The sequence below is a fragment of the Pinus tabuliformis genome, chromosome Q (genome assembly GCF_031772625.1).
Source record: "Pinus tabuliformis cultivar Carrire ecotype Pingquan chromosome Q, CPIR1, whole genome shotgun sequence".
NCBI classification, from domain to species: domain Eukaryota; kingdom Viridiplantae; phylum Streptophyta; class Pinopsida; order Pinales; family Pinaceae; genus Pinus; species Pinus tabuliformis.
Window position 1 is genome coordinate 1208712291 of NC_142296.1, and position 15981 is coordinate 1208728271.

General features: G+C 36.2%; 1 protein-coding gene across 1 annotated transcript; it reads right to left on the reverse strand.

Moving 5' to 3' along the window:
- Nucleotides 1-5213: 5213 nt before the first annotated feature.
- On the reverse strand, nt 5214-8242 carry LOC149224125 (H/ACA ribonucleoprotein complex subunit 3-like protein). The gene is made up of 4 exons (XM_089383493.1): nt 8190-8242; nt 7380; nt 5693-5735; nt 5214-5567 (listed from the first exon to the last, which is right to left on the reverse strand). The coding sequence occupies exons 1-4, from the start codon at nt 8240-8242 to the stop codon at nt 5470-5472; spliced, it is 195 nt and encodes a 64-aa protein (XP_089239619.1). The 3' UTR covers nt 5214-5469.
- Between the last annotated feature and the right edge of the window lie 7739 nt (nt 8243-15981).

A 15981-nucleotide genomic window follows, 5' to 3' on the forward strand; every position in this document is an offset into this window, starting at 1 on the left:
CATGTGAGCTATTAAATCCTTGAAAGTGTCCATTGCCAGTGGCATATCTTTGAAATGAAAATTCATTTAGCACCTGAAATTTGACAATCATATTCTATTAAGTTAAATTTGAGAAGCATCGTGACAAAAAAAATCATTGAAGATAAAATTAGTAAACAAAATACTATTCATCTGTCTTAAATCATAAGCAACAGTTTCATGTGAGCTATTAAATCCTTGAAAGTGTCCATTGCCAGTGGCATATCTCTTAAATGAAAATTCATTTAAATTCATTTACCACCTGAAATTTGACAATCATATTATGAATATCTATTTCCTTACATAAAATTATCAATTAAAAATTTAATTGTGAATCAACATTGGATGAAAGCATTTTAGTAATGAATGATGCCACATATCAGAAAGGTTCAATTTAACACGTAAGGAGATTAACTAAATAAATATCCTTTATTGATCAAAGCTTTTTACAAAACATTCACATAATTAATCCTTCATAGACCTGTATTTAATGATGAAACTGGTGTTTTGATCTGCACTTAGATTTAAATTACAAGTTTCTTTGTTTGCCTTTGGGATAGTAGGCAATTCTTATAATTAATAATTTGTAGTGTTAACATCACACAACTGTACACTTTTCTCCTCTTGCTTTGCTTTTTCTGTCAAATCATAAATGTTTGCACATATCAATGGAATGCAATCCGTTCTATTTTCACAGGCCACGTCACTTGCTCTGATAACAAAATAATCTGTCTGGGTACTCCTGCCAAACAGATTTCATAACCAGGGAACATTGCTGCTAGAATATGGTTTGGAGAAGCAAGGAAACCAAGCTACTAAACGGTTTTAATATGATGCTCTGTTAAATCTAAGTGCAGATCAAAACACCAGTTTCATCATTAAATATAGGTCTATGAAAGTATGATGCTCTGTTAAATCTAAGTGCAGATCAAAACACCAGTTTCATCTAAGAAATCTGTAATGATGTTATAGACCTTTAGAGACGCTAGTAGATACATAGTGATTAAGATCCAAAATTATAAAATCTTCTGAGTTTCTACTGAGACTTATCTAGAACATAGAGTTACATGGACATAAGATCTGTCACTACTGCAAATGTATTTACTTTTATTTTGATTAATGGAAGTTAGGAGGTCTTTTTCTCTAAAAAATCACAAATGTTTAGCCTACAAATAAATGTGAAAAAGTATCATATATAAGCCAATAATAATAATTAATTCTCTATCTAATCATAACCTCTTAAAGAATATATTTAAATTTAAACCCCAATTCAACATCTACAACTTGTGCAAAGTAAAACAACATCAAAATACATCCTAAACACAAAGTAGCATGAAGTTGCATCCAAAAAGGTAGGGTAAAGACTACAGAGTAAACAAAATGAATAATTAATGTTAACCCTGTAACCTCTAACCAACCTTCCTTTGTCTAGCAGAGACATAAAAACTCTGAATATTCAATTGTCAATAGGTGGGTGGGGGTTGCTGCATTGGCAGTAAGCCAAAGCGCTTCTTCAGCAAAGTGCGATGCTTTGAGTATTTATCATCTGGAGAAAATCGTGCTGTAACACAAGGAACCTCGTGAGATAAAAGATTTTAAAAACATCAATGCAACAATGCTATCCTCACATATTAATGACATGACATCAAATAAAGTAGTATTATCATAAAAATAAAGGAGACATACCAGGGTGGGCTGACTGTGTTGGAGACCCTACGGGGGAATCCTTCTGCAAGAAAAAAACACATTAAATTAACGTGTGACTCAACATGTAAGTTAGTTTACACTACATTGCATTGAATATAGAATATAAAAGCACTCATTAGTATCCCTTCATATCTACTTCCTAGAAACAATGTGGAAGCAAACTCCACACATAAGACAACATGCCTTCAACCAAAGGTCATTTACATATCAATCTCTACGTAATTTATGCCAAGCAACATACACGACTATCTAGTATCTAGGCTTCAAGCTTGATCAGAAAAGCATTAAAACAGGCAATCTGGGTAGCAGAGTTTAAGAGTGACGAGTTTCTGCTTGTAAGAGGCTGAATGGACTCAGATATGGAGACCTTGTTTCTGTGGAAGAAAGACTGAAATCTTTTTTCTGTGGATGGAGCGAAGTTCAAGAAGGATCTTATCTCTGTAAAGATATTTTATCTTTGTTGAAGGGTAGAATCCCTAGAAGATCCGAGACCTTTTTTTTCTATGGAGGGTCGAAGCCCTGGAGGAGGCCAAGAACCTCAGTCTGTAAACAGAAGGGACTGAAACTAGATCTACTACCTAGATTGTGTTCTGAGGTCTGTATTGCTCAGATCCATAATTATTGTCTAAGTTGACCTAGGTTGACTTGTGAATATTAAAATGTACCTTTGTTGAACTGAAGAATTTCTCCTAGAAAATATTGTTGGGTTTTCTCTCAAGTTTGGGCTTCCCAGGTGAAAATAATTTTGTGTCTCTTTGTACGCTAAGTGCTTGGCTGTCTCTTTATGATCCTACTATCATTATTGCATTATGGTTAAGAACTTGTTTAAGAGATCATTGGAAGTAATTATCAGATTAGAAGATCGTGAAACATCAACATGGTATCAGAGGGATGGTAAAAAAGCAGCCTTAATAATGTTCTAGTCCAAGTTCTGCCAACAATGCTTTTGACCAGGACAAAGAAAGACCAAAATTTTGTCTAAGGCCTTAGAAGACTGTGACAAAGGGCCAATAGGTCTCAGGATTGACCTCAGGAAGGCCTCAGGATTGATTGAACAGAGGCCGAGCAGCCTCAGAAGTGGCCAAGAGGTGCGAAGGCCTATGAAATAGCTAGTGAAGTTCTTAATAATTGGACCAAGGATATCATCAACATAATTATAAGCATTCTTAAAATCCTTTTGTTACTGATGAACTTCTAAATTGTTTTTCCAATAGGGATCCTTTGGGAGGAGGATGTTGACATTGAATTCTTAATTTGGATTCCATAAATATCTAGCTGCTTACGAATGATAATGACATAAGCTATTGTGAAAAATCTTGGCCATGAGCAGGTCAGAGCCTGTACCAAACTAGGAGAGTGGTGATACAAGTTAAATTGTCTAAGAGGATTTGAAATCTTTTGCATCCCTGTTGATGAAAATTGTTTCACCATTGATTTCCTTTAGCTTCAAGGATTATATCAGAGGACACACAGATAACATTTGTGGATTATATCTTCTACTTGCTGCATGTTGTAATCTATGTACTGAAGGAATTTTTCATAAGCTAATGGTTCATCTGAGGATCTAAATGTGTAGATTACAGAGGACTTGTTTAGGCCTGCCTCTGAGGGAAGTCTGAGGATCTCTTATGATATTTGGAGAAAAGACCTACAATTGACACAAAGTCAAACTCTTATTCACTATCTATGCAACAAATTGCAGGTGATCAATGAGAGGTTCGAAATGATATGATGGCATCCAATATTGACTACAACAGGATAAATTTTCACATTTCAAGTCTGATGACATTTTGGGATTCGGGTTTGTAAGCCCTAGAAGACCTGAAGCAAATCCCGAGTTAATTCTAAATTCTGTGGCATTACTGAAGCCGTGGCATAAAATCGAATATTTTGAAACAAAACTTGAGCCCCATTCTAAATTGATCTTTAGAGTTTTGTTGTAGCGAGTTTGTGCTTGTTGCTGTTCAAGGGCTCATTAATAAACTGATGTTTAACTTTCCATGGCTATGTTGAGCTCATAATGCTGCCATTTACTATAGTAAAATTGTTGGCCGTGTCATGATTATTGTACTTAAGTATGCTGAGGGAAACGCTGCCTGAGCTAAGATGACAATTGTTGCCATGATGACCAGGAAGAGGTTTTATACTGCGATGTGTATTGCTCTATCCAAGAATCTTTTTTACTTAAGTCTGCTACTGCCAGTTTTGTTGAAACAGGAAGGGTATTTGGAAGAATCATTTATAACAGGAGTGCATGTAAGTATAATCTCCTCAAAAGAGGCTTCCAAGGTCCTAACAGGTGTTTTATGAAAAAAATGCAGAAGACGTGGATCATCTCTTTCTGACATGCCCATTTGCAGTCTCGATTTGGAGAGGAGTATTACACTCTTAACCTACAACTAGCATAGCATTCGAGCTCCATAGATAGGTGCATTTCTCTATGGGTTGAGGAGAACAGGACATTTCGAACATTACCCTTCAATATTCTGTGGGCATATGGAAAAGTAGGAATGAGAAGATATTTGAAAGAGACTACCCCAGGTACAAGAGGTGCTTGTTTAAAGATCTTTACATACTTTATGGAAATAGGGCCAACAAAAGAGAAGGTTAACCCAAGACAAATCCAATATAAAGAGATTTGGTCACAAAATCCAGATGATTTTTTTTAAGGAGCTTCTACTAACAGGATCTGTGGCAGGGGGGTTTTTCTTGTATAAAAGCCTGGCAACTACTTTCAATTTTGTTGGAATAGTGGTACATGGACTAATAAAAGAGCATCGCATTAGCTCTTTGGGGGGCACTCCTATTTGCTAACTGGCTAGCTATAGAGGATTTATTATTTTTGGGAACCCCAAAGTGATTTTGGATTGGGTACAGAGATCCACTTTTGGGGCAACCTTCCCTTATCTTCTGGATGCTACGCATCAGATCTTTCATGGGATCCTTCTAGAAAGTGACTTTCAGTCATATATTCAGAGAACAGAACCAAGAGGCAGATTTTCTCTCTAAGAAGAGTTGTTTCCAAGCACCGGGAAAGATCTTCTTCACTGCTTTTGACAATGGCATCCTCATCAGCACATGGAGTTTTAATTATTAAGGACATCACTAATTGTTCACTGAGAACGATCCTCATATGTCTTTTCAAGTTTTCTGTTTATTTTATTTTCTTTTTGAAGAATGTATGGGAAATAATATAACAATGTCGCTGAGAAGGAAAGTTAGAGAGGTAAGAAATCTGTAATGATGTTATAGACCTTTAGAGACGCTAGTAGATACATAGTGATTAAGATCCAAAATTATAAAATCTTCTGAGTTTCTACTGAGACTTATCTAGAACATAGAGTTACATGGACATAAGATTTGTCACTACTGCAAATGTATTTACTTTTATTTTGATTAATGGAAGTTAGGAGGTTTTTTTTCTCTGAAAAATCACAAATGTTTAGCCTACAAATAAATGTGCAAAAGTATCGTATATAAGCCAATAATAATAATTAATTCTCTATCTAATCATAACCTCTTAAACAATATATTTAAATTTAAACCCCAATTCAACATCTACAACTTGTGCAAAGTAAAAAAGCATCAAAATACATCTTAAACACAAAGTAGCATGAAGTTGCATCCAAAAAGGCAGGGCAAAGACTACAGAGTAAACAAAATGAATAATTAATGTTAACCCTGTAACCTCTAACCACCCTTCCTTTGTCTAGCAGAGACATAAAAACTCTGAATATTCAATTGTCAATAGGTGGGTGGGGGTTGCTGCGTTGGCAGTAAGCCAAAGCGCTTCTTCAGCAAAGTGCGATGCTTTGAGTATTTATCATCTGGAGAAAACCGTGCTGTAACACAAGAAACCTCATGAGATAAAAGATTTTAAAAACATCAATGTAGCAATGCTATCCTCACATATTAATGACATGACATCAAATAAAGTAGTATTATCATAAAAATAAAGGAGACATACCAGGGTGGGCTGACTGTGTTGGAGACCCTACGGGGGAATCCTTCTGCAAGAAAAAAACACATTAAATTAATGTGTGACTCAACATGTAAGTTAGTTTACGCTACATTGCATTGAATATAGAATATAAAAGCACTCATTCGTATCCCTTCATATCTACTTCCTAGCAATAGTGTGGAAGCAAACTCCACACATAAGACAACATGCCTTCAACCAAAGGTCATTTACATATCAATCTCTGCATAATTTATGCCAAGCAACATACATGACTATCTAGTATCCAGGTTTTAAGCTTGATTAGAAAAGAATTAAAACAGGAAATCTGGGTAGCAGAGTCTAAGAATGACGGGTTTCTGCTTGTAAGAGGTTGAATGGACTCAGATATGGAGACCTTGTTTCTGTGGAAGAAAGACTGAAATCTTTTTTCTGTGGATGGAGCGAAGTTCAAGAAGGATCTTATCTCTGTAAAGATATTTTATCTTTGTTGAAGGGCAGAATCCCTAGAAGATCCGAGACCTTTCTTTTCTATGGAGGGTCGAAGCCCTAGAGGAGGCCAAGAACCTCAGTCTGTAAACAGAAGGGACCGAAACCAGATCTACTGCCTAGATTGAGTTCTGAGGTCTGTTTTGTTCAGATCCATAATTATTGTCTAAGTTGACCTAGGTTGACTTGTGAATATTAAAATGTACCTTTGTTGAACTGAAGAATTTCTCCTAGAAAAGATTGTTGGGTTTTCTCTCAAGTTTGGGCTTCCCAGGTGAAAATTTTGTGTCTTTTTGTACGCTAAGTGCTTGGCTGTCTCTTTATGATCCTACTGTCATTATTGCATTATGATTAAGAACTTGTTTAAGAGATCATTGGAAGTAATTATCAGATTAGAAGATGGAAACATCAACATGGTATCAGATGGATGGTAAAAAAGAAACCTTAATAAATTTCTAGTCCATGTTCTGTCAACAATGCTTTTGACCAGGACAAAGAGAGACGAAAATTTTGTCTAAGGCCTTAGAAGACTGTGAAAAAGGGCCGGTAGGTCTTAGGATTGACCTCAGGAAGGCCTTAGGACTGATTGAACAGAGGCCGAGCAGCCTCAGAAGTGGCCAAGAGGTGCGAAGGCCTGTGAAATAGCTAGTGAAGTTCTTAATAATTGGACCAAGGATATCATCAACATACTTATAAGCATTCTTAAAATCCTTTTGTTACTGATGAAATTCTAAATTGTTTTTCCAATAGGGATCCTTTGGGAGGAGGATGTTGACATTGAATTCTTAATTTGGATTCCATAAATCTCTAGCTACTTACGAATGATAATGACATAAGCTGTTGTGCAAAATCTTGGCCATGAGCAGGTCAGAGCCTGTACCAAACTAGGAGAGTGGTGATACAAGTTAAATTGTCTAAGAGGATTTGAAATCTTTTGCATCCCTATTGATGAAAATTGTTTCACCATTGATTGCCTTTAGCTTCAAGGATTATATCAGAGGACACGCAGATAACATTTGTGGATTATATCTTCTACTTGCTACATGTTGTAATCTATGTACTAAAGGAATTTTTCATAAGCTAATGGTTCATCTGAGGATCTAAATGTGTAGATTACAGAGGGCTTGTTTAGGCCTGCCTCTGAGGGAAGTCTGAGGATCTCTTATGATATTTGGAGAAAAGACCTACAATTGACACAAAATCTAACTCTTGTTCACTATCTATGCAACAAATTGCAGGTGATCAATGAGAGGTTTGTAATGATATGATGGCATCCAATATTGACTACAGCAGGATAAATTTGCGCATGTCAAGTCTGATGAAATTTTGGGCTTCGGGTTTATAAGCCCTAGAATACCTGAAGCAAATCCTAAGTTATTTCTAAATTTTGTGGTATTATTGAAGCCGTGGCATAAAATCGAATATTTTGAAACAAAACTTGAGCCCCATTCTAAATTGATCTTTAGACTTTTGTTGTAGCGAGTTTGTGCTTGTTGTTGTTCAAGGGTTCATTAATAAACTAATGTTTAACTTGCCATGGCTATGTTGAGCTCATAATGATGCCATTGACTATAGTAAAATTGTTGGCTGTGTCATGATTAATGTACTTAAGTATGCTGAGTGAAAGGCTGCCTGAGCTAAGATGACAATTGTTGCCATGATGACCAGGAAGAGGTTTTATACTGCGATGTGTATTGCTCTATCCAAGAATATTTTTTACTAAAGCCTGCTACTGCCAGTTTTGTTGAAACAGGAAGGGTATTTGGAAGAATCATTTATAACAGGAGTGCTAACATTATGGCCTAACAGAAAAATGACTGATTTAGTACTAAAGTAGCAAGATTGATAGTAATCAAAAGGACAACTTGGTACAAAAATTGAAAATCCTAGACCTATATTCAACATTATAGGTCTTGATTAAGGTACTAAATACTGGTGATACCAAAAAAAATGGAGTTTCCACCTCCTGCACCTTTCATGCCATATAACTATTGTGAATGGAAGCGAAGGATTCTACTTTAACGTGTAGACTTTCTCTCCATTTTCATTGATATAAAGCATGAGATACATTGTTGTTGGTGCGGGGTCTTTGGAATCACTCCAAATGTGTGTTTGTATGACTGTCTATAAATTATGAGGTAGAGGCACCAGAAGCATCTCAGTTGAATGCTGAAAAGGACAATTTAGAACAACATTATTTGAACATTTGTTTAGTTTGATTTGCACTCTATCTAAACATTTGTTTAGCTTGATTTGCACTTTATCTAAGAAGAAGTCATATAAATATCCAAAAGACAAAATAATCAGCTGTGAATAAGAGTCATATATGTCTAGAAGGGTTTGTTAAAAGAAATGTAGAGAACTATGTAGGAGGCTCTTTCTCAGATTCAACCCGTGAAGCTAGAGCCAAAACCAAGTCAGAGTTAAAGCCTGAGAGTCTGAATATAGCTAGAGCAGAAGTTTGAGCAAGAGCCAAAGCCAAGCGACAAGATCTGAAACCCACAGGACCCAGATTAAGCATGTGGAAAGTAAAGATAAAGATCCAGTTGATGGGGCCATCAACTAAACAAGGAAGGTCTGATCTGTAATCATACCTGTAACTAATTATTAAATATGGACATTAATGCCACTCCTGTGATATTTTTACCATATGCACGAAGGTAAATGGGGCGCTGCCGTTGGGAGGATGCAGCACCTGCTGCAAGAAGAAGACCAACAATGGAAAAAAATGTTGTGGTCAATGCATGTAGCACCGGCTGGAGGAATCTGAATCCAAAACCAAGCCAGATCTGGGCAAAAGCCAAACCAGAGGGTTGAACAAACACGAGAGTTTGAGCTACAGCCACAGCCGGAGGCACAAGATCTGGTCGCCACAGGTAGGCTCATTGAAGGAGAAGAGAGGAATCTTGCTTATGGGGGCCATAAACTTGATGCAAGGTCTCGTACCTTGAAATAATTACTCAACACGGTCACATGGGCATTCATGCCATACTAGCAGTACAGTCCCCTTCAAATGGTGGAAGCAAGATCAACTTTAGACATTAGGGTTTCTTAAAAAGAAGCATTGTGGTATATGGAAGGCGGGAACTAAAAAACAGTCGTTTCGAGATTACCCACTCCATTTTGAAATTTACCTGCACAGTGTCCAACAGACTTCATCCAAGATCGTGCATAAACTGAGAAACCTCTGCAATTTCTAGTTTTTTGTCATAGAAATCCTGGCAATTTCCAGTTTTCCGTCACGGAAGTCCTCGCAGTTAAAACCCAAAATCATTAAAAACAAATCATTGAAAACTAAAAACAATCAAGACTACACAGTCCATTTTGAAATTTATGCCCTTGCTATTTGAAATTTACCTGCACAATGGCCAGGAGATTCAAGCAAGATCGTGGACAATTGGACGATTGAACTGCACAATGGCCAGGAGATTCAAAGATTCAAGAAAGCGGACATGGATTCGTAGAACAATGTTTCATAAAACCTACGGAAGTCGTTATTTATATGGTTTCAAGGAAGGTAAGATAGGGATAGTTTCAGTTATAACAAGAACTTAATCTAATGGTTGTAAATATTTTAATCGTCTAACATGAAATCAGACGGATCATAGCAAGACAGGTAATAATCGTCTAAAATGAAATGCCTTACGGCGTAATTAAAAATGGTAAACATTGTGGTATGGTAGTCTGCCAGTAAATTGCACATTTTCTTTGTAATTATGAGAGAAAAAATCCATAGTTAAAAACAAAAACACACCCTTTATCGAGCACTCTCTTCCTAGTCGTTTTGAAGGAGCTGAGAAACATCTTTTCTGAATTTCCTACACTGCAGTTCCTTCTTATTCTTCAGTATTTTGGTCCGAGAGATGGTCATCTTCAACAGGGTCTTGCTGCATATCAATCCAAAACACCGAGATCAATGGAACAAAATAAAATAGGAAATACAAGCAAGTAACCCAACACCGTAATTGACCTAAATGAACCGATCTGATGGGATTCAAAATTAGAACCAATCACTGATAATTTCCATTCATCACATCGATAAAAACTGAGCCCTTTCCATCTCTAAAACCTGAAAAACACAATACTCAGTTAAAAAAGAGAAAAATACCATTTTGAATATTTGAATTTATTTCCTAGTAATGTTTCCAGCTTTAGACCCATATCCTCAATGAACTGAGGAGACCCTCAGAAACAAACAAACTAACTAACCACAAAATGATGCAAATAAATCAATCCTCGATTGCTATTCTACTTCTGATCAACAAAAATAAAGTGTTCTGTTGCACTTCTGGTACAGAAATATAAATTGTGCATTTAAAATCTGCAAGCATATAGTGAAGGCAGAACCGGCCGAACCTTCCAAGTGATTAAGATTGCACTTTGAATTAAGAAATCAATAGAATGAAACACACTCACTACAGTAGTGGGCTACATTGCCAAACTAGTCACAGAGGAAACAACCCCAATCAAATTCAATCCCACCTCTCTTGTGTTATTATAAGTAGGGATTCTTCTTGCTTGACTAATGCAGATGTCATTTTAACTGTTGAGTGGCCACCTCCACTCCAACTGGCATATGTGCCAATCACCTTCAATATACATTTCTAACGTGCTTAGTGTGTATCATAACAAAGCAGAGACTGTAGCCGATGCCATGTCCGTCAAAACAGCAGAGGCGCCTAGGGCGACAACGGTGAGGCTGGAAATGCCATCGCCCAAAAATTATAATAAACACGACTACAATTTCTTGCATTTTCAATATGGTCACTACTCAAACACCATTCATATACAAAAGAAACGAACCATAACTCTACTGTTGTGTTAACCTAGCTACAATTATGAAGATTTCATTAATTCAAACGAAAACCAATCCTGATTTTGAAATAGGAGGAAAAAACAAAAAAAACCAGAAGCATAGAAACCCTCAATTTTGCTTCAATGCTTTGAAAATACCAATATCCTCGCTTTTCTATTGAGGATGAAGCTCCTCCTGTGGGACCTTGGTCCACAAGCCCTCCTCGAGATGAGCCTTGAAGCATTCAGTTGTCCCGTAACTCAACGAGTTGGTTCAGAGTTTTACAAAAGGCGGGCATGGCTTTGACATAGGAGAAAACAAAGTTCAGTATGGCTTTGACACAGGTCTGTGTTTCTGCAGACTCTTAGTGGCTCTATACAGTCTCTTCTGAGATTGATTGAAACTTGGGAACAAACTCCTCTCATTTCCCTTGGGACCATGTCAAAAGTTTAGGAAATGTCTGCACAGGGCAAGCGTAGTGTCGAGCGAGGGCAAGTGTCGATCTACTGCGTCTCATCGTATACCGGTCTAATCAATTGGATGGGTAAGATTATTTTCATCGTCTAACACTTAAATCAAAGGCTCAGAAATGTACACATAACCTAAGAGGAAAGTTGATTTCAAAGGGAAACGCCTTATGGCGTAATTATTATAAACACAAAACCACATTGTTAGCATGGATGAGTGGTTAACATTTGTAATAAAGTTAGAGTTATGTCATATGGCTCTAAAAAAACGGTAGAAAGTTAAATATTTCGACATCAATGGTTATGTATAACCACATATGTTTTCACATAAAACTAAAGGGTCAGCTGGGGGATTAAACCCATGAACTTCCTAAAACCAATGCCTAATTTTAAATTATGCCGGCCAACCAATGCCTAATTTTAAATTATGCCGACCATTGTGCTAGCCCAACAAGGCTTTGAAAATGATGTCGATGCCTTAATATTAAATCCACAGAGTCGTCTAACGATGCGGAGGAATTGCCCGAATGGTCAAAAGTGGTCGGAATCCAAGTAATTTTTTTTTCAAAAAGTCTTATAGAGGGAGTGTTTGAATCGTGTTTTTGATCGTGGAAATGGATTCAGTACCATCAAAAACGTCTAGGACACCTAAAATTTTGAAGTTTAACAACTATAACTTAGATTTACAAAAATTCTTGCTAGATTTTCTTTAATTATGACCGGAATTTCCATAACTTTCTGGGCAAATCCTCCGCCTCATTAGACTATGTGTTAAATCCACCATTCTTGCATTGGACACGGCAAAGGAACCACAATAGAGGCCGAGGAGATAGGTAGAACAATGAACGAGGGATGTTGAGCAGTAGAATCCAAAACATAGGGAACCATGCCTTACATGAATTTCGAGGGGAATATTTATAACAATGAACGAGGGATGTTGAGCAGTGGAATCCAAAACACAGGGAACCATGTTTGACATGAATTTTGAGAGGAATATTTTTTGATGCTTGAAGAATTTTTAGATTCTTTTGGAGGCTGATTTTTGACAATGGCAGGATCATGCCCACTTTATACTCAAATTACTTAGAATTTCACCAAGAGTCTGATGGCATGATTGATTTTCTGATTTGAGTAGTGGATTTTCAACGAGCCTGTAGAACAAAATCTTTATGAAACCTTGAGGGATCTTTGAGATTCCCTGGGGGCCCAAAATTTACAGTTTTAGAACCAGTGTAACTATATACTCATTCTTCTCAATTTTTGGCAAGGAACATGATGGTGTGACCAAATTATTCATCTAAGCAGCTGAATTCCAGTCAACTAGTGAGAACCTTTGGGGAATATTTGAGATTCATCGGCGTCCATATTTTAACTGAAGTGGAAAGGGGTTGATTTTATAGTCATTTTTCACGAATTTTCACGAGAAATTCAATGGTGCAGTCCATTTATTCAGCAGGGGTGCTTGTTTTCATAGCATCCCTAGAATTGGAGGTCTGAAGATCAATGAAAGAGGCTCCCCCACATTGAGCAGGGCCTACAGACGTAATCCACACTAGGTGAACTCCGCTATCAACTTTGGTTGTGTCTTTGCTTCTCATGGTTTTCGTTTATTTCTTCTTATTTTATGTATATGCATCTTATGGTTACATGCTATTTGAAATGAAATTCTATATGAATCTTTGAAGTGAAAAGATCTCGATCAAGAAAGCATTCTGAATCAGCTATGGGAGGATCTTTAGAGAAGGAAACTACTAATTCAATAAGGGAATGATAAAATTTAATGCAGCTATGGGTCTAATAGCATTTTCACCATCAAGGAGACCTATTCCCTAGCTATAGAGCATAAAAAGTTTCCAACCCAAAATGTATGGAAGAAAATATGGACCCATAATTCATGGCCAAAGGTTGCCCATTTTCTTTGACTTCTCTTTTGAAAATGCACCCTCATTTGGGACAAACTTCTCAAGTATGGTTTTAAAGGATCATCATTTTTCCACTTATGCCATAACAACCAAGAGGATATTGACCACTCATTTAGTGCATGTAGTTACTAATGGGGATTATAAAATCAAGTTGTGATTTTTTTTAGCACTTAGATAGAGATCATAATAACATTGAAAATACTATAGTTAATTGACGCTCTTCTCAATTTGAAAATCCCATCTTGAATATATCCTATACTTTAATTCCAAGCCTTCTCCTCTCGTGCATTTACAAGGAATGAAATGGTCGTATTTAAAAAAATCAAAGTCTCCTTGAAAAGATGGCATGGTTCATGATTATTGGTGTAGTGAGAACTAATTTTCTCATTCCTTGGTCTCAAGAAGATTGGACGTCTCCCTCCTTTGAATTTTGTATCCCGAGGAAGGTTTTCCCCTTTCCTATTTTGATTCCTTCCCCTTTTAATTCTCCTACAAAGCTTTTCCCTCCCCCAGTTCTTGGTGCCCCCCTCCTTCCTCTTTTGTTAAACTGAATTTTGATGGGGCCTTTAAAGGAAACACTAGAGAAGTTAGTTGTTGTGGTATATTTGGGGATGAAAAATGACAAGTTGTATTCTACATCTTAGGTGCTATGGGCCTCAACACAGATAATGTTGCGAAAGTTTTTTCTCTGGAAATGGGCCTCACTTATGAAATCCAATATATTTTTACCAAATTGGACATAAAAGGGGACTCTCAACTAGTTATTCATAAATTGAAGCGCCTTCTTCATGAAGACAACACTAAAAAGATCAATAAATTGATATTAGAGAATTAGCTAATGTGCATTAAATCCTCACTGATTGAAATCCTTATTATTCTCACCTCTAATGTTTGTAGATTAGCCAACAAAGAGTGGCCAACTACTTGGCCAGTGCAGGATGTACAAATGAGACTCTCAACAATACAAAGCTTTGGCCACCCTCCTATGAGGCCCATCTCCATCAGGACTGCTAGAATATTCAACTGCGAGATCACAATTCCCCATTCAGAATGACTTGGGGTGTGGGCATGACAGGGGATTACAATGAGTTGGACCCTCATGAAAAATTTGGAACCAATGTGGTTCCATACACCCTCCCATATGGAATTCTCACTCGCATTAAATTTGTCTGAAGTAGACTTTGGTCTAATTCGCTTAATTGTGTAATGAATATGCTAGATAGTTTTGAGGCCACTATTGATGGTGTTTCTAACCCCAAGGCACCTCAAAAAGAAAATATTATTCAAAGGAGAAGGTCTTAGTTTTATTCATTGTTTTTTACTTTCATGAAATCTATTTCTTTAATCTTCATAATAACATTTTCCAAATTCAATATCAAATTAATATTTAAATATTCCTTTTTTTTAATCCAATAATTTAATTTCTCAAACTATTTTTTCATGATAATCCTAAAACTAACTAATACTTTAACCTTGAAACTAACTAATACTTTAACCAAAACAAAGGCCTATACAAATCTAATAAAAAATAATTTATAATTTATATAAAATAGAGAAGGAAACATAATTCCTTACTCTAAGGAATAAAGAGGGAAATATAATTCCTTACTCTAATGAATTAAAGAGTGAAAATAATTAATACTACCTATGTTCATGACCAAACTTTATACTTTAGTTGCAAACAGAGAAACATAATTCCTTACTCTAATAAGTTAGAGAGTGAATTAAAACTAAACTCTCTATATATATATATTGATATATGGAAGAGAAAATAGAGAATATGATATATATATATATTTTGGTATATTGAAGAAAATAAAGAATATACTAGAATAATGTGAGTTGGTTTATGAGCTCTATATATATTGAAGAAAATAGAAAATATGTTAGAATAATGTGAGTTGGTTCATGTGACTTCACGATAAAGATTAGTTTTTATTTCTTAAATTATTGTTTTAACTTCTTTAAAAATTATGATTACTATATAATATGTAATGTATTATATAATGCACATGAACAATGTAGAGCGTTCCACCAATAAATTTTATTTCCTTTAATACCATTTTAATGTATAGGATTTAAAACATTAATTTTATTATTATTATTATGGCTACGTTATAGAAAACCTTCCTTGCCTCACGTTCATCCTATTGAGACTCTACTTCCAAAACTACTCATGAAATGTCTTCGTGAGAAGATGGAACGCCAGAGGTCATGATAGCAGATCGACGACTGTACGAGCGAAATGAAACGGTTTGATAATTGTGACGAAGAGAACGGAAAATAAAGTTTTTATTTGAGGGAGCCGATCAATAATTCCATGAAATAATAACAGGTGGAAAGGTTGTGATTCCAAAGGTTTTTAAAGCAGAAAGCGCTCATATGGCAGGCACCAATAATCTCAACGCCCCACAAGTATGGGCACCAAAAATGCAGTGTGAATGCTGTTATCGGGAATTTGAATTAGAAAATATGGTGAGCTGTTCAAATGGGCATCTGTTTTGTTTTGAATGTCTGAGCAAGCGTGTAAGAGTAATCATATATGGATATTCCAAAGCATATGACTCTCTAAGTTGTATGGTCATTGGTGGTAATTGCAAAGAGTCAATTCCTTTCTCACAGATT